The sequence below is a fragment of the Salmo salar genome, chromosome 24 (genome assembly GCF_965601325.2).
Source record: "Salmo salar chromosome 24, fSalSal1, whole genome shotgun sequence".
Taxonomy (NCBI): domain Eukaryota; kingdom Metazoa; phylum Chordata; class Actinopteri; order Salmoniformes; family Salmonidae; genus Salmo; species Salmo salar.
Genome location: NC_138314.1, coordinates 10405231 through 10424264, shown reverse-complemented (window position 1 = coordinate 10424264; position 19034 = coordinate 10405231). Strand labels below are relative to the sequence as shown.

General features: G+C 43.4%; 1 protein-coding gene across 1 annotated transcript; it reads left to right on the top strand.

Annotated features, from left to right (window-relative positions):
- The first annotated feature begins 1351 nt into the window (after window positions 1-1351).
- Window positions 1352-17691, top strand: LOC106585137 (leukocyte surface antigen CD53). Its single transcript, XM_014171005.3, has 9 exons — window positions 1352-1811; window positions 2061-2183; window positions 14638-14728; window positions 15016-15204; window positions 15381-15455; window positions 15568-15678; window positions 15840-15947; window positions 16143-16226; window positions 16431-17691. Exons 3-9 carry the CDS (start codon window positions 14666-14668, stop codon window positions 16497-16499), a joined length of 699 nt encoding a protein of 232 aa, XP_014026480.1. The 5' UTR covers window positions 1352-1811; window positions 2061-2183; window positions 14638-14665; the 3' UTR covers window positions 16500-17691.
- Window positions 17692-19034: the final 1343 nt, after the last annotated feature.

Here is a 19034-nt window from a genome sequence, read left to right as displayed (position 1 = left end):
ACAGTATATACATATGAGATGAGTAATGTAGGGTATGTAAACATTATATGAAGTGGCATTGTTTAAAGTGGCTAGTGATACATTTATTACATACATTTTTCCATTATTAAAGTGGCTGGAGTTGAGTCAGTATGTTGGCAGCAGCCACTCAATGTTAGTGACGGCTGTTTAACAGTCTGATGGCCTTGAGATAGAAGCTGTTTTTCAGTCTCTCGGTCCCTGCTTTGATGCACCTGTACTGACCTTGCCTTCTGGATGATAGCGGAGTGAACAGGCAGTGGCTCAGGTGGTTGTTGTCCTTGATGATCTTTTTGTCCTTCCTGTGACATCAGGTGGTGTAGGTGTCCTGGAGGGCAGGTAGTTTTCCCCCGGTGATGCGTTGTGCAGACCTCACTACCCTCTGGAGAGCCTTACGGTTATGGGCGGAGCAGTTGCCATACCAGGCGGTGATACAGCCCGACAGGATGCTCTCGATTGTGCATCTGTAAAAGTTTGAGTGTTTTTGGTGACAAGCCGAATTTCTTCAGTCTCCTGAGGTTGAAGAGGCGCTGCTGCGCCTTCTTCGCCATGCTGTCGGTGTGGTTGGACCATTTCAGTTTGTCCGTGATGTGTACGCCAAGGAACTTAAAACTTTCTACCCTCTCCACTACTGTCCCGTCAATGTGGATAGGGGGGTGCTCCCTCTGCTGTTTCATGAAGTCCACGATCATCTCCTTTGATTTGTTGACGTTGAGTGTGAGGTTATTTTCCTGACACCACACTCCAAGGGCCCTCACCTCCTCCCTGTAGGCCGTCTCGTCGTTGTTGGTAATCAAGCCTACCACTGTAGTGTCGTCTGCAAACTTGATGATTGAGTTGGAGGTGTGCATGGCCACGCAGTCGTGGGTGAACAGGGAGTACAGGAGAGGGCTGAGAACGCACCCTTATGGGGCCCCAGTATTGATGATCAGCGGGGTGGAGATGTTGTTACCTACCCTCACCACCTGGGGGCGGCCCGTCAGGAAGTCCAGGACCCAGTTGCACAGGGCGGGGTCGAGACCCAGGGTCTCGAGCTTGATGACGAGTTTGGAGGGTACTATGGTGTTAAATGCTGAGCTGTAGGCGATGAACAGCATTCTCACATAGGTATTCCTCTTGTCCAGATGGGTTAGGGCAGTGTGCAGTGTGATTGCGATTGCGTCGTCTGTGGACCTATTGGGGCGGTAAGCAAATTGGAGTGGGTCTAGGATGTCAGGTAGGTTGGAGGTGATATGGTCCTTGACTAGTCTCTCAAAGCACTTCATGATGACGGAAGTGAGTGCTACGGGGCGGTAGCCATTTAGCTCAGTTACCTTAGCTTTCTTGGGAACAGGAACAATGGTGGCCCTCTTGAAGCATGTGGGGACAGCAGACTGGGATAAGAATTGATTGAATATGTCCGTAAACACACCAGCCAGCTGGTCTGCGCATGCTCTGAGGACGCGGCTGGGGATGCCGTCTGGACCTGCAACCTTGCGAGGGTTAACACGTTTAAATGTTTTGCTCACGTCGGCTGCAGTGAAGGAGAGCCAGTAGGTTTTGGTAGCGGGCCGTGTCAGTGGCACTGTATTGTCCTCAAAGCGAGCAAAGTAGTTGTTTAGTCTGTCTGGGAGCAAGACATCCTGGTCCGCGACGGTGCTGGTTTTTCTTTTATAGTCCGTGATTGACTGTAGACCCTGCCACATACCTCTCGTGTCTGAGCCGTTGAATTGCGACTCTACTTTGTCTCTACACTGACACTTAGCCTGTTTGATTGCCGTGCGGAGATCATCTGGCGTCCAATAGATGATCAGGTGAAAGGGACTCCTTCCAGTCCACTCAAACTCTGTAAATGTATAGAAAAGGCAGGTTCTTGCCATCTACAGTATTTGCATACAGTCTATTCATTATTAATTGTTCTGGCATTTACTTGTTGTAACTTTAAACATTTTGACGCTGTGTATAGTGGGGCGGGCTCTACTGTCAGGTAGTACACTTCGGTGTCAGTCTGCTAACCGCAGTGTTCCCTTTTGAGACATTTTTTTTCACTCTTATGCCACCAGGCTCCAGCCCTTACCTGTCAACACCCAGAAGGTTCAGTGTAACACCAATGGTACACAGGTGTTATATCTGCTGTTTTAACTGAGGGAATATTGTGGATTACCTTTGATCACGTTGTTTGTAAGGTACTGTGTCCTCTTCGGTGATTTAAAAAAATCTATATATATTTACTGTAGAATTTACTGAGATGTTTAAAAGTTAGGTTATTTAAAATCAGCACAATTATTTAGATTTGAAGTAGATGAAAAATATCTTATTGTACAAAGTATATCTAGACTTTAAAAGAAAACTGCAACAAGCTCTGAAAATGTGTCTTTGTTAGTCATTGCTCTGTAATGGTAAATCCATCAATGAATTGGAAGTCTCAATGGCAATTTAAATGTTAAATGAAATAGAAAATGTGCTTGGAACAATACTTTGCATAGGAGTGGGGCTATAACATGTTTGGATAGGTCAGGCACCGTGCTCAGTGTAGTCATACCAAACAGTGCTGTCTTGTCAACACTTCAACCATCAGACATGAGGAGTAGTCATGGTCACTTGAATCAACTGCTTTCCTACTCTAAAGCGGGATTAGACATTTTGTATCCTGTTTCATTTATTTGCACCGAAGAAAATAAGTCATAAACAACAATAATATATATTTTTGCAGGTGTGGTTGGAAGCCCAAGGGATTATATAAAAACCACACTACAAAAAAACAGTATACAATACAAAAGAACAAAAATGAAAAAAGCTTTAAAACAGATACCAAAACCCACTAATCATAAATGTACAAATTAACCGATCAGCAATCACAAAAAAAGTATATGCTTTGTTTAAATGTGTGTGTGAGAGTTGGGCTATATGGAGGAGATTACTGAGTAGTTTTGTTCATCAGGCTGACCCCCAGTGTTCGCTTGAAGTTATTGAGGGATGATGAGGTTTTGGCAATGTGAAGATAAGAATTCCAGAGTATGGTACCTATGTATCTGATAGAGAATTGACTATGTGAGGTGCGGCAGTGTGGAGGGTGAAGGTTATCACAAGACTGTGTTATATAGATGGATTTCAAAATAAACTTGGAAGAATCCTTTGAATGATTTAGGTAAACTGTCCTGGGAGGTACGAGTATTTGTAAATTAAAATTCATAATTGGCGTACATTCATGTCATCAAGTTATTGAGGGAGCTAAGGACCCTGGGATTGAACATCTCCCTCTGCAACTGGATCCTGGACTTCCTGACGGGCCGCCCCCCAGGTGGTAAGGGTAGGCAACAACACATCTGCCACGCTGATCCTTAACACTGGGGCCCCTCAGGGGCGTGTGCTTAGTCCCCTCCTGTAGTCCCACTTCACCCATGACTGCGTGGCCAAGCACGACTCCAACACCATCATTAAGTTTGCTGACGACACAACAGTGGTAGGCCTGATCACCAACAACGATGAGACAGCCGATAGGGAGGAGGTCAGAGACCAGGCAAAGTGGTCCCAGGACAACAACCTGCACCATCGAGAGCATCCTAACCAGCTGCATCACCGCCTAGTATGGCAACTGCTCGGCATCTGACCTTAAAGGCACTACAGAGGCTAGTGCGTACGGCCCAGTACATCACTGGGGCGAAGCTTCCTGACATCCAGGACATATATACTAGGCGGTGTCCGAGGAAATCCCAGTCACCCAAGTCATAGACTGTTCTCTCTGCTACCGCACGGCAAGTGGTACCGGAGCACCAAGTCTAGGACCAAAAGGCTTAACAGCTTCTACCCCCAAGCCATTAGACTGCTGAACAACTAATCAAATGGCCACCCGGACTATTACATTAACCCCCCTTTGTTGTTACACTGCTGCTACTCTCTGTTTATTATCTATGCATAGTCACATTACAAATTACTTCAACTAACCTGTACATTGACTCGGTACCGGTACCCCCTGTATATAACCTCGTTATTGTTATGTACATTTATTGTGTTACTTTTTGATTGATTCGATTTTTTACTTTAGTTCATTTAGTAAATATTTTATTAACTCTATTTCTTGAACTGCATTGTTGGTTAAGGGCTTGTAAGTAAGCGTTTCACAGTACGGTTGTACATGTGACAAATATGATTTGATTTTCATAGACAAGATATTGAGTATCTTAAACAAAGGTGCAGATGGAGCTAAGTAATTAGAGGTGGCTAGTCTTGCAAATTTATTTTGTACGAGTAATTTGTGTAGGTAGGAGTTTTATGTACTGGCCCAGACAATATTACAGTAAATGAGATATGGGTCAATTAAGCTGTAGTATAGAGTTAGGAAGCAAGCCTTATGAACCAAACCACTAATCTTTCTGATGATACCAACAGATTATCACTTTGCTGCAGACATTTATTTATATGATCTTTCCAGGATAACTTTTCATCAATTAGAACTCCAAAGAATCTAGTGCATGTGACTTGTTCCATTTCATTCCCATCAGTTGAGATTCTGGCTCACTTTTTACAATACTTTATTATTCTTACTATTGAATACAATAAAGTTGGATATTTTAAAGTTGAAAGGTAATTTGTTTTATCCTGAACCATTCAGAAAATTTGGCCATGCCAGAGTTGGCTTCATTATTTAGTGAATCAAAATTCTTGTGTGTTAAAATCAAATTGGTATCATCAGCAAAGCGAATGGGAAGTACGGTAGAAGACACAGCAGCAAGGTCATTGATATAGATTTGGAATAACAAAGGTTAAATTATTGAACCCTGTGGGACGCCACAGGATATCTTGGCCATGGTAGATGCACAGCCGTTTGCATAAACAAATTGTTCTCTATCATAAACATAACTATATAACCAATTATATGTATATTCATGAAAACCATAATAATGCAATTTAGAAAGTAATATTTCATGATCAATCGTGTCAAACGCTTTGGATACATCTAAAAAGATGCCAAGAATGTATCTGATTCAGAGGGGTTGGGTTAAATGTGGAAGACACATTTTCAGTTGAATGCATTCAGTTGTACAACTGACTAGGTATCCCCCATTCCTTTCCTTTTCCTTTCATTGTTGTTAAGGGCTGTAAATATTTTATCCACAAGTTGCAAAAGAGCCATATCTGTGGAGTAGTTTTTGCGAAAACCATATTGGTGCTCATATAGAATAGTGTTGATTTAAATGTTTCAACATTCTCTTATACACCATGTTTTTCTATGATTTAAAAAAAAAACATGGTGGTACAGATATTGGGTGATAATTTGTCAAAGATCTTGGATCCACAGATTTATAAACCTTTGGCAATTTTCAAATCTGTAGGAACCGTACCAGTTTGCATAGATTTGGTGAAGGTATACGTTAGAGGCTCAGTGATCGAGGAAGAAACTGATTTCACCAAAGAGGCACCAATCTCATCATGACTTGCAGCTGATATCTTTAAGTTACCAATTACCTTTAAACCTCCATTACATCAGGAGGATCAAATTGAAACGGAGAAGGGAAATGTAATCCAAGAGATTTCCATCAGTTTTCAATTTTCTTTGACAGAGGAACCCACATTCACAAAAAGCTTATTAAATTGACATGAAATAACATCAGGATCACTGTAGGTCTTATTTCCAACAATACATTGAGATGGGATAGTTGCAGTTAATTCATGATTTTCCAAGTAGAATTTATATTATTTAAGGATTCTTGGAATTTGTTAGTAAAATATATTTTGGGGGATATCTGAAGTAGGTGTGTAAATTTGTCATTATACTTTTAGTAATTTGCAGATTTCAAGGGAGAGGGATTTGTGAGAAACCTTTTCTACAACAATTTTTTTTTTTTTTATGAAGATTTTTTTTATGAGGATCGGATGTAAATGTTTCCAGAACCCTTCTGCTCCTCTCTTATGTGGTTTAACTAAGGAAAAGCCTGAACAAATAATACAAATATTGTGGTTAAACTCAAATACACAAATTGATTAAATAGAAATGATTTTTTTGATTAATAAAAAAAGGTATAATCTTTGTAAACAATATCATGAATAGGACTGGTGGAGTTATGTCACACATGCAGCTAACAAAAATATATGGAAGTGTCTGCTCTACCCAAAATTATAACCAACTAATTGCAGCATTACCACAAAAATTGAGGCAAGTGGAAGGGGGGAAAAGTAAGGAATTTGTATGTCGGCCCTGCATTAAAGACCAAAATTGGTTAAAGAAAATTGTGATAAATAAAAATATATACCAGTTTCATATAAGGACCAAAAAATTGACAGCTGTGCTATATAGATTGAAAAATAGTTTCGATGTACCAATTCCATGGCACATGGTTTATGAACTGATATGCAAAACGACGCCAAATTCAAAATTTATAATTTTTCAATTTGAATTATTATACAAAATTCTAATAGAATGTTATATATATGGGGGATACAATCTTCCCAGCTCTGCAGATTTTGCTGCGAAGAGACATAGTCATTAGATTATTTATTTTGGTACTGTCCATATGTAGCTTGTTTTTGGTCACAGGTCCAGAAATGGCTGAAGAATTTCAACATTTACCTGGAGCTAACGCTGCAGATAGCAATAGTGGGTGATTTGAAAAGTCATAGTCAATCGATCAATAATATAATAATACTTTTAGCAAAAATGTTTATCTTTAATTTACAATCTGTAGAAACTAGGAGAATAGAAAGGTTCAGAACCTTTGTGAAGCATCACAGCACTGTTGAAAAATATATGGCAAAAAGAAATCCAATATGGATGGTGTTAAGAGATAGATGGGAGGAGTTGAATGGAGTTGAAGGGTGGGACTAATAACAACAAGATAACAAATGTAAAATGATCTGTGTCTGTGAAATGTATGTAGGTTCAGAACTTTTGTGAAACAGCACAGTTAAAAATATATGGCAAATAAAATAAAAGAAGGGCAGAGGAAGGACTAAAAACAAACAAAATATAACTATTGTAAAATACATTGTGTCTGTAAAATGTATATAGTGTGTATACACCTAAGTGTTGTTGTTCATTAGTTTACTGTCACGTCCTGACCAGTAAAAGGGGTTATTTGTTATTGTTGTTTGGTCAGGGCGTGGCAGGGGGGTGTTTGTTTTGTGTGTTTCGGGGTTTTTGGTTTATGTTCTAGGTTATCTATTGCTATGTGTTTATCTAGCTTTTCTATTTCTATGTTAGTTTTGTCAATGACCTCCAGAGGCAGCTGGTTGTTGTTGTTGTCTAATTGGAGGCCATATTTAGTTGTGTTTGTTTTCACTTGTGTTGGTGGGTGGTTGTTTCCGCTATAGTCTGTGCACCTTATTGGACTGTTTTCGTTGTTTGTTTTTGTTTAAGTGTTTTTCCTTCAATAAATAAGAAGATGATCAATATACCCGCTGCATTTTGGTCCACTCCTTATGACGAACGTGACAGAACCACCCACCAAAGAAGGACCAAGCAGCGGAGGAAGGAGCAGCAGGAGAGCTACTTGGAGTCGTGGACATGGAAGGAAATATTAGATGGAAAGGAACCTTGGAGGCAGGCTGGGGAGTACCGGCGACCGAAGGAGGAATTGGAGGCAGCAAAGGCATAACGACGGAGGTATGAGGCATTATATCCTCCATTTCAGGAGGTGAGGAGGCAGCCCCAAAACATTTTTGGAGGGGGGCACATGGGGAGTTGGGGTAAGTCAGGCAATAGACCTGAGCCAACTCCTCGTGCTTATTATGGGGAGCGTTTGGCGTGGAGAGCACCGTGCTATGCGGAAGTGCGCGCGGTCTCGCCCATCCGCACGCACAGTCCGGTGCGGTCGATACCAGCCCCCCGCAAGTGCCGTGCTGGAGTGGGCATCCAGCCAGGAAGAAGTATGTCTGCTCAGCATATCTGGCCACCAGTGCGTCTCCTGCTCTACGCACAGCAGCCATCATTCCTCAGCACAGCCCAGTTCGCCCTGTGCCAGCACTCCGCCCGTGCAGGGCTACAGTGACAACTCAGCCAGGACGGGTTGTGCAGGCTGTGTGCTCCAGACCGCCAGTGCGTCTTCAAGACCCAGTGTATCCTGTTCCTGCTCCTCGCACTAGCTATTTGGTGCGTGTTACTGTTTTGGCGCCTCCAAAGCCAGCCCCACGCATCAGGCCTCTAGTGCGCCTGCCCAGTACAGTATGTCCTGTTCCTGCTCCTCGCACTAGCCCTGAGGTGCGTGTCAATAGTCTGGCGCCTCCAAAGCCAGCCCCACGCATCAGGTCTCCAGTGCACCTGCCCAGCCCAGTATGTCCTGTTCCTGCTCCTCGCACTAGCCCTGTGGTGCGGGTTACTAGTCTGGCGCCTCCTAAGCCAGCCCCATGCATCAGGCCTTCAGTGCATAGTCCCCGTCCAGAGCTTCCGGCGACAGTTCCCCGTCCAGAGCTTCCGGCGACAGTTCCCCGTCCAGAGCTTCCGGCGACAGTTCCCCGTCCAGAGCTTCCGGCGACAGTTCCCCGTCCAGTGCTTCCGGCGACGGCCCACAGTCCGGAGCCTGCAGAGACGGCCCACAGTCCGGAGCCTGCAGAGACGGCCCACAGTCCGGAGCCTGCAGAGACGGCCCACAGTCCGGAGCCTGCAGAGACGGCCCACAGTCCGGAGCCTGCAGAGACGGCCCACAGTCCGGAGCCTGCAGAGACGGCCCACAGTCCGGAGCCTGCAGAGACGGCCCACAGTCCGGAGCCTGCAGAGACGGTCCACAGTCCGGAGCCTGCAGAGACGGCCCACAGTCCGGAGCCTGCAGAGACGCACCTCAGCCCGAGTGTGCCTTGAATTCTAAATAAATCACCAACAATGTCACCAGTAAAGCACCATCACACCTCCTTCATGCATCACTGTGGGACTCAAATTTGGACTCATCCAACCAAAGGACAGATTTCCACCGGTCTAATGTCCATTGGTTGTGTTTCTTGGCCAAGCAAGTCTCTTCTTCTTATTGGTGTCCTTTAGTAGTGGTTTCTTTGCAGAATTTCAACCATGAAAGCTTGATTCACGCAGTCTCCTCTGAACAGATGATGTCGAGATGTGTCTGTTACCTGAACTCTGTGAAGCATTTATTTGGGCTGCAATTTCTGAGGCTGGTAACTCTAATGAACTTATCCTCTGCAGCAGAGGTAACTCTGGGTCTTCCTTTCCTGTGCCGGTCCTCATGAGAGCCAGTTTTATCATAGTGCTTGATGGTTTTTGCAACTGCACTTGAAGAAACTTTCAAAGTTCTTGAAATTTTCCGCATTGACTGACATTCATGTCTTAAAGTAATGATGGACTGTCATTTCTCTTTGCTTATTTGAGCTGTTCTTGCCATGATATGGACTTGGTCTTTTACCAAATAGGGCTATCTTCTGTATACCACCCCTACCTTGTCACAACACAACTGATTACCACAAACACATTAAGAAGGAAGGAAATTCCCCAAATTAACTTTTAACAAGGCACACTTGTTCATTGAAATGCATTCCAGGTTACTACCTCATGAAGCTGGTTGAGAGAATGCCAAGAGTGTGCAAAGCTGTCATCAAGGCAAAGGGTGGCTACTTTGAAGAATCTCAAATCTAAAATATATTATGATTTGTTAACTTTTTAGATTAATACATGATTCTATATGTGTTATTTCATAGTTTTAAAGTCTTCGCTATTATTCTACAATGTAGGAAATAGTAAAAATAAAGAAAAACCTTGAATGAGTAGGTGTGCCCAAACTTTTGACTGGTACTGTATATATTTAAAAACAAATATATATACACTGCTCAAAAAAATAAAGGGAACACTTAAACAACACAATGTAACTCCAAGTCAATCACACTTCTGTGAAATCAAACTGTTCACTTAGGAAGCAACACTGATTGACAATAAATGTCACATGCTGCTGCAAATGGAATAGACAACAGGTGGAAATTATAGGCAATTAGCAAGACACCCCCAATAAAGGAGTGGTTCTGCAGGTGGGGACCACAGACCACTTCTCAGTTCCTATGCTTCCTGGCTGATGTTTTGGTCACTTTTGAATGCTGGCGGTGCTTTCACTCTAGTGGTAGCATGAGACGGAGTCTACAACCCACACAAGTGGCTCAGGTAGTGCAGCTCATCCAGGATGGCACATCAATGCGAGCTGTGGCAAGAAGGTTTGATGTGTCTGTCAGCGTAGTGTCCAGAGCATGGAGGCGCTACCAGGAGACAGGCCAGTACATCAGGAGACGTGGAGGAGTCCGTAGGAGGGCAACAACCCAGCAGCAGGACCACTACCTCCGCCTTTGTGCAAGGAGGAGCAGGAGGAGCACTGCCAGAGCCCTGCAAAATGACCTCCAGCAGGCCACAAATGTGCATGTGTCTGCTCAAACGGTCAGAAACAGACTCCATGAGGGTGGTATGAGGGCCCGACGTCCACAGGTGGGGGTTGAGCTTACAGCCCAACACCGTGCAGGACGTTTGGCATTTGCCAGAGAACATCAAGATTGACAAATTCGCCATTGGCGCCCTGTGCTCTTCACAGATGAAAGCAGGTTCACACTGAGCACGTGACAGACGTGACAGAGTCTGGAGACGCCGTGGAGAACGTTCTGCTGCCTGCAACATCCTCCAGCATGACCGGTTTGGCGGTGGGTCAGTCATGGTGTGGGGTGGCATTTCTTTGGGGGGCCGCACAGCCCTCCATGTGCTCGCCAGAGGTAGCCTGACTGCCATTAGGTACCGAGATGAGATCCTCAGACCCCTTGTGAGACCATATGCTGGTGCGGTTGGCCCTGGATTCCTCCTAATGCAAGACAATGCTAGACCTCATGTGGCTGGAGTGTGTCAGCAGTTCCTGCAAGAGGAAGGCATTGATGCTATGGACTGGCCCGCCCGTTCCCCAGACCTGAATCCAATTGAGCACATCTGGGACATCATGTCTCGCTCCATCCACCAACGCCACGTTGCACCACAGACTGTCCAGGAGTTGGCGGATGCTTTAGTCCAGGTCTGGGAGGAGATCCCTCAGGAGACCATCCGCCACCTCATCAGGAGCATGCCCAGGCGTTGTAGGGAGGTCATACAGGCACGTGGAGGCCACACACACTACTGAGCCTCATTTTGACTTGTTTTAAGGACATTACATCAAAGTTGGATCAGCCTGTAGTGTGATTTTCCACTTTAATTTTGAGTGTGACTCCAAATCCAGACCTCCATTGGTTGATAAATTGCATTTCCCTTGATTATTTTTGTGTGATTTTGTTGTCAGCACATTCAACTATGTAAAGAAAAAAGTATTTAATAAGATTATTTCATTCATTCAGATCTGGGATGTGTTATTTTAGTGTTCCCTTAATTTTTTTGAGCATTATATATATAATATATTTATATATATTTATATATATTTAGGGGACTGGAAATTATGCAGACAATTACATTGATGGAAGCTACAATCTACCTGCAAAATTAAAGCTGATCTATCCCCCCAAAAAGGGAAATCAGTGGTGAAATACAGAGTTGAAAGATGTGTGAAAAGTCTGGTAAGCAGACTCTACATCGGCCTGATTATAAACATTTTCCCATGAAATATCATTAATCAACTTAAAGCACTTACAATTACTTTAGTTAAATATTCTACATTTAATGCTACCAATCATTCCCATCTGTTTATTTCAAGTTGCCAATGAGAAGTGTTCAGAAAATGTCAGTATAAAGTATACCTATATAAAGTATACCACATTATTCAAAGACTTTATACAAATAGTATCAATAAGGCTGGCAGATGTACTGGTCTCTCTTGTGGGCTTATAGATGAGGGGATACAGATATCTGGAGTATAAAGTATTCAAACGGTCAGATGTCAGTGAGTGCTTCTCACTTTTAAATACATTTATGTTGTAATAACCAAATAGAAAACACATTTTATCTTCATTACGAATCAAATCCAAGGTTCATGCAAGGATAACAATGAAACTACCAATGTCAGAATCGGGTGGTGGATAGAGGCATCCAATTACCACTTTTTTACCTATCTGACTCCGCTATGCCTCCTTGCCCTGTCCAACATTTCCTCATCTCCCACCCATTCTAATGTGACTATCCCCGATGCTTCTCCCTCTTTTCCCCCTGCCCCGCTACAAAGTTTCTCCCTGCAGCCGGTCACTGAGTCCGAGGTGCTAAAGGAGCTCGGACTCAATGAAACTTTCTTCATTGAGGTGGCTGCCCCTATCATCGCCATGCCTATCTCCAACCTTTTTAACCTGTCTCTCCTTTCTGGGGAGGTTCCTATTGCTTGGAAGGCAGCAACGGTTAGTCCTTTATTTAACGGGGGAGATCGAACTGATCCTAACCATTATAGGCCTATTTCTATTTTGCTCTGTTTATCAAAAGTGTTGGAAAAACTTGTCAATAATCAACTGACTGGCTTTCTTGATGTCTATAGTATTCTCTTGGGTATGCAATCTGGTTTCCGCTCAGCTTATGGATGTGTCACTGCAACCTTAAAGGTCCTCAATGATGTCACCATTGACCTTGATTCTAAGCAATATTGTGCTGCTATTTTTATTGACTTGGCCAAAGCTTTTGATTGGGTAGACCATTCCATTCTTGTGGGCCAGCTAAGGAGTATTGGTGTCTCTGAGGGGTTGTTGGCCTGGTTTGCTAACTACCTCTCTCAAAGAGTGCAGTGTATAAAGTAAGAAAATCTGCTGTCTCAGCCACTGCCTGTCACCAAGGGAGTACCCCAAGGCTCACTCCTAGGCCCCACGCTCTTCTCAATTTACATCAACATAGCTCAGGCAGTAGGAAGCTCTCTCATCCATTTATATGCAGATGATACAGTCTTATACTCAGCTGGCCCCTCCCCGGATGTTGTGTTAAATGCTCTACAACAAAGCTTTCGTATTGTCCAACAAGCTTTCTCTACCCTTAACCTTGTTCTGAACACCTCCAAAACAAAGGTCATGTGGTTTGGTAAGAAGAATGCCCCTCTTCCCACAGGTGTTATTACTACCTCTGATGGTTTAGAGCTTGAGGTAGTCACCTCATACAAGAACTTGGGAGTATGGCTAGATGGTGCACTGTCCTTCTCTCAGCACATATCAAAGCTGCAAGCTAAAGTTAAATCTAGACTTGTCTATCGTAATCGCTCCTCTTTCACACCAGCTGCCAAACTAACCCTGATTCAGATGACCATCCTACCCATGTTAGATTACAGAGACATCATTTATAGATCGACAGGTAAGGGTGCTCTCGAGCGGCTAGATGTTCTTTACCATTCGGCCATCAGATTTGCCACCAATGCTCCTTATAGGACACATCACTGTACTCTATACTCCTCTGTAAACTGATCATCTTTGTATACCTGTCGCAAAACCAACTGGTTGATGCTTATTTATAAAACCCTCTTAGGCCTCACTCCCCCCTATCTGAGATATCTACTGCAGCCCTCATCCTCCACATACAACACCCGTTCTGCCAGTCACATTCTGTTAAAGGTCCCCAAAGCACACACATCCCTGGGTCGCTCCTCTTTTCAGTTCGCTGCAGCTAGCGACTCGAACGAGTTGCAACAAACACTGACACTGGACAGTTTCATCTCAATCTCTTCATTTAAAGACTCAATCATGGACACTCTTACTGACTGTTGTGGCTGCTTTGTGTGATGTATTGTTGTCTCTACCTTCTTGACCCTTGTGCTGTTGACTGTGCCCAATAATGTTTGTACCATGTTTTGTGCTGCCACTATGTTGTGTTGCTACCATGTTGTTGTTATGTTGTGTTGCTACCATGCTGTGTTGTCATGTGTTGCTGCCTTGCTATGTTGTTGTCTTGTGTCTCTCTTTATGTAGTGTTGTGTTGTCTCTCTTGTTGTGATGTCTGTTTTGTCTTATATTTATATTGTATTTATTTTATTTTTTTAATCCCAGGCCCCCGTCCATGCAGGAGGTCTTTTGCCTTTTGGTAGGCCGTCATTAGAAATAAGAATGTGTTCTTAACTGACTTGTCTAGTTAAATAAAGGTTAAATATAGTTCATGCCTTACATGTCCAATACAACCATACATTTGTGTTAGTTTTGTCAGTTGGGGTGCACTTCCTATGAAACGCACATTGACACAGTCCACATAACACCACTGAAGACTTCAGGGGGTTATGACATTTAAAGCAATGTGTTTTGTTTGGGTCATGTGGTTAGGTGAAACACATGAACAAAGTAGAGTAAATATGGGTGTGGTGTGTATGAGTGTGTGTGTCAAATCAGTGGACTATAGCTGAGTCACATGGGGGGGGGGGGGTTCTGGGCTGTCCATCGGGGAAGAAATTCCCATTCATATGTGCCCTCTCCATCTCGATGGGTTTAGGGCCCAGTTTGAGTTGATCTGCCAGGGGTTTATAGGCCTTGAATTCTGTGTCATGCCAAGCTTCAGTCTTTACGTTCTCAATTCCATCGATTAAAATGTTATTGAGCCTTAATTGATTTTCGAGGTAGTCTTCTTTGAAAGAGTGCTTGTCAGGTGTTTCGTTTGGAAAATGGTGAAATCCTCAGACGTGGTTTTGAATGCGGTCTGGCTGGTGACATTTGCACCCTTTAGCTCCTCCCCCATCCTGTTATCAATCAAATGAACGGTAAGCATTAATGGTTCAACATGATATTGAATTGTGTGTTTTTCTTCAGTTTGATGGGATCATCGCCATAAGGAAATATGAATCGTCCTTGTGTGAACTGCTTGAAAGGTTTGGTCACCTTCCTCAACTTCATCTGCTGGGTAGGTTGTTATGAACTCTTTATGGTCTCTAAAACGTGGCGACATCTGTAATATCAAACTCAGCCTGTAGAGGGGATAAAAGCATAAACATCACTTTATTCATGATGCTTTTAATGCTTTCTTTATTCCGATACTATACTGTCGTTAAAACAAATGATTTTACTAAGTTATTTAAACATTTTCCTCAAATTCATACATTTTCGTATCAACAATTTGAGAGATCTACAGGATCATGTATTCCCCATTTTTGACCCCCAAAGTAAGCCTTTTACACTTGTGTCTTCCAGTTGTGTGGTGCCTTCATCGTGGGTTTTGGAGAGTTCCAGATGATGCACTCTAGATTTGGCTCCCTCATCACATCCTTCTGGCCCATCTACCCTGCCAACACCCTGATAGTCACGGGTACCATCGTGACGTGTGTCTGTTTCCTGGGAATCATGGGGGCCCTGAAGGAAAACCGCTGTATGCTCATCACTGTGAGTCTGCACACATGTTCTTTATTTATTTTTATTAGGTCATTCGTCAGGGACCACAATAGGTCTGTGTCCCAAATGGCGCTCTATAGCCCCCGGTCAAAAGTGGTGCACTCTAAAGGTGCCATTTGGGACGCGTCCGTGGTCTATGAGTAATCCGGGATCCGTTGTGATTGCAGTTTTTCATCCTGCTGTTTATCTTGATGCTGGTGGAGCTGGCCATGGCCTGTGTGTTTCTGGTGTATGAGAGGGAGGTAAGAAACATCTCAAAGGGTTCTCTGCTGTCCGTTCTGACTTCTATTGACTAAATAAAGTGTAGTGAGGCTAGTAGAAGTCATGTGAACATGTGACCTGTTTGCAATACAGATTGACACTTTCTTTGAGAAAGACCTGATGCGTAGCTTGGAGACATACAAGAATTCTACATCAGAGGGGAACTTAACCATTAAAGAGGACTTTGATGTTGTCCAGCATATTGTGAGTATTCAGTAGGTGTAACGCTAAATTCATACGTATCGCACTGTATACATAATACAAGCTGTACCTAGACCTCAATAACATTCCAGCACATTTCTCCATTCTGCTTGCCTGGACAATGTTATTACAGGGTGGTAACTCAGTGGCTTTGCTGTGTTCAGTTCAGGTGCTGTGGGGTCCACGGCGTGGCAGACTGGGAGGGTAACGTGCCCCTCTCCTGTTGTACCAAAAACCCCTGTAACATCATCCCCCAACCTAACTGGCAGGAGGTGTGCTTGTTTCTCTGTCAACATCCCAAAAGGTACCCTATTCCCTATATAGTGCACTGCTTTTGACCAGAGCCCTATGGGCCCTGGACATGTGTAGTGCACTATAAGAGGGAATAGGGTGTCATTTTGGATGCAGATTTTTCATCAAAGAAGTATCAAGAACAACCACAGCCATATGACCTCTGTCTCTTTCAGGGCTGCCATTTGAAGCTCAGGAACTGGTTTGCGAGGAACTTTCTAAGCACTGGAGCAGGTGTCGTCTCCCTTTTCATTCTACAGGTACAGTAAACATCACCTACATCTTTTCTAAATTGGGTCAATGTGATTACCAGCATAGGAATAGAATTACTATAGAAATACAAGTAGTCACACTTTTTATGATTACCACCAGCCTGTTTCCTCTTCCTTAGTCTGTATGTACTTTGGTCTGAGTTAGAATGTACTGACTATGTATCCAAAACATGTTTTTGCTCTTGTTTGCAGTTCATTTGCATGTGTTTCACCGTCCCCATCTTCTGCCAGTTCAGTCATAATGGATATGGTTACAAGTGAAAGGGGAACCCATGACTTTCAACTGGCTTATTACGCAATACAGGATCTTATTAACTTGAGACAAAATAATAATAGATTTAATTTATGTAGAGCTTTTTAATACATGAAAAATCTCAAAGATGAATTGATGTCCTATGTGGCTCAGTTGGTAGAGCCCTTGCAAAGCCAGGATTGTGTGTTTGATTCCCACGGGGTACCATTGCGATGCACTCACTGTGAGTCGCTCTGGATAATAGCGTCAGCTAAATGACTAAAATGTAGATGTCATAAGGATATAATTTTCCTTCACATGTTTAGTTTTTGTTTGATTGTTTATTTTCAAGCAATAAGGCCTGAGGAGGTGTGATATATGGCTAAGGGCTTTCTATGCAGGACGCAACACGGAGTACCTTATTGCTTTCATTAACTGGTTACCAACGTAATTAGAACAGTAAAAAGAAATGCTTTGTCATACCCGTGGTATACGATCTGATATTCAACGGCTGTCAGCCAATCAGCATTCAGGGCTCGAACCACCCAGTATATAATTAAGCAATAAGGCATGGGGGGGGGGTGTGATATATGGCCACTATACCACAGCTAAGGGCTGTTCTTATGCACGACTCAACACAGAGTAATTATAAACTGGCTGGTTCGAGCCCAGAGTGCTGATTGGCTGACAGCTGCGGTATATCAGACCGTATACCACGGGTATGACAAAACATTTATTTTTACTGCTCTAATTACATTGGTAACCAATTTATAATAGCAATAAGGCAACTCGGGGGTTCATATCTGACCTTTCTGAGAGAAGTAATGTTATGAGTAGTAGTACTTAGCATATGACCAAGCATCTAACAAAATAGATTGGCAAGAACAGTTGCTATTGACACAGAGTAATTTGAGCACAGGAGGTTGGTGGCACCTTAATTTAGGAGGACAGGCTCATGGTAATGGCTGGAGCGGAATTAGTGGAATAGTATCAAATACATCAAACGCACGGTTTCCATGTGTTTGATGCCATTCCATTTGCTCCGTTTCGGCCATTATTATGAGCCGTCCTCCCCTCAGCAGCCTCCTGTGAATTTGAGCTGTCGTTCTGTATTTTTGTGTTTTAATTTCATTCTGGATAAATTGTACCTTAGAGACTAATATGTATGTATGTTATTGTGATTGTTCAAACCCACAGGAAAATAAACATTAATCAACTGGATTCTTGACTGCTCATACCTGTCTATTAAACCACAGATTCGCAATAAAAATGTGGTTGCGAATAACACCTTTTTACTCTTACAGTGTCATTCTGGATATACAGTGCATTTGGAAAGTATTCAGACCCCTTGACCTTTTCCCCAAAAAATGTACATTACAGCCTTAATCTAAAATAGATTTTTTTTTTATTCCCCTCATCAGTCTACACACAATACCCCATAATGACACAGCAAAAACAGGTTTTAAGAAATATCACATTTACATAAGTATTCAGATGCTTTACTCAGTACTTTGCTGAAGCACCTTTGACAGCGATTACAGACTTGAGTCTTCTTGGGTATGACGCTATAAGCTTGGCACACCTGTATTTGGGGAGTTTCTCCCATTCTTCTCTGCAGATCCTCTCAAGCTCTGTCAGGTTGGATGGGGAGCGTTGCTGCACAGCTATTTTCAGGTCTCACAAGAGATGTTCGATCGGGTTCAAGTCCGGGCTCTGGCTGGGCCACTCAAGGAGACTTGTCCCATAGCCACTCCTGTGATGTATTGGCTGTGTGCTTAGGGTTGTTGTCCTGTTGGAAGGTGAACCTTCGCCCCAGTCTGAGGTCCTGAGCGCTCTGGAGCAGGTGTTCATCAAGAATCGCTCTGTACTTTGCTCCGTTCATCTTTCCCTCGATCCTGACTAGTCTCCCAGTCCCTACCGCTAAAAAACATCCCCACAGCTTGATGCTGCCACAACCATGCTTCACTGTAGGGATGGTGCCAGGTTTCCTCCAGTCGTGACGCTTGGCATTCAGGCCAAAGAGTTCAATCTTGGTTTCATCAGACCAGAGAATCTTGTTTCTCATGGTCTGAGAGTCTTTAGGTGCCTTTTGTCAAACTCAAAGCGGGCTGTCATGTGCCTTTTACTGAGGAGTGGCTTCCGTCTTGCCACTCTACCATAAAGGCCTGATTGATGGAGTGCTGCAGAGATGGCTGTCCTTCTGGAAGGTTCTCCCATCTCCACAGAGGAACTCTGGAGCTCTGTCAGAGAGACCATCGGGTTCTTTGTCACCTCCCTGAAGCAAGGCCCATCTCCCCCGATTGCTCAGTTTAGCCAAGCAGCCAGCTCTAGAAAGAGTCTGGGTGGTTCCAAACTGCTTCATTTAAGACTGATGGAGGCCTCTGGGCTCTTGTGGACCTTCAATGCTGCAGAAAATGTTTTGGTACCCTTCCCCAGATCTGTGCCTCGACACAATCCTGTCTCAGAGCTCTACGGACAATTCCTTCGACCTCATAGCTTGGTTTATATAGACAGGTGTGTGCCTTTCCAAATCATGTCCAATCAATTGAACTTACCACAGGTGT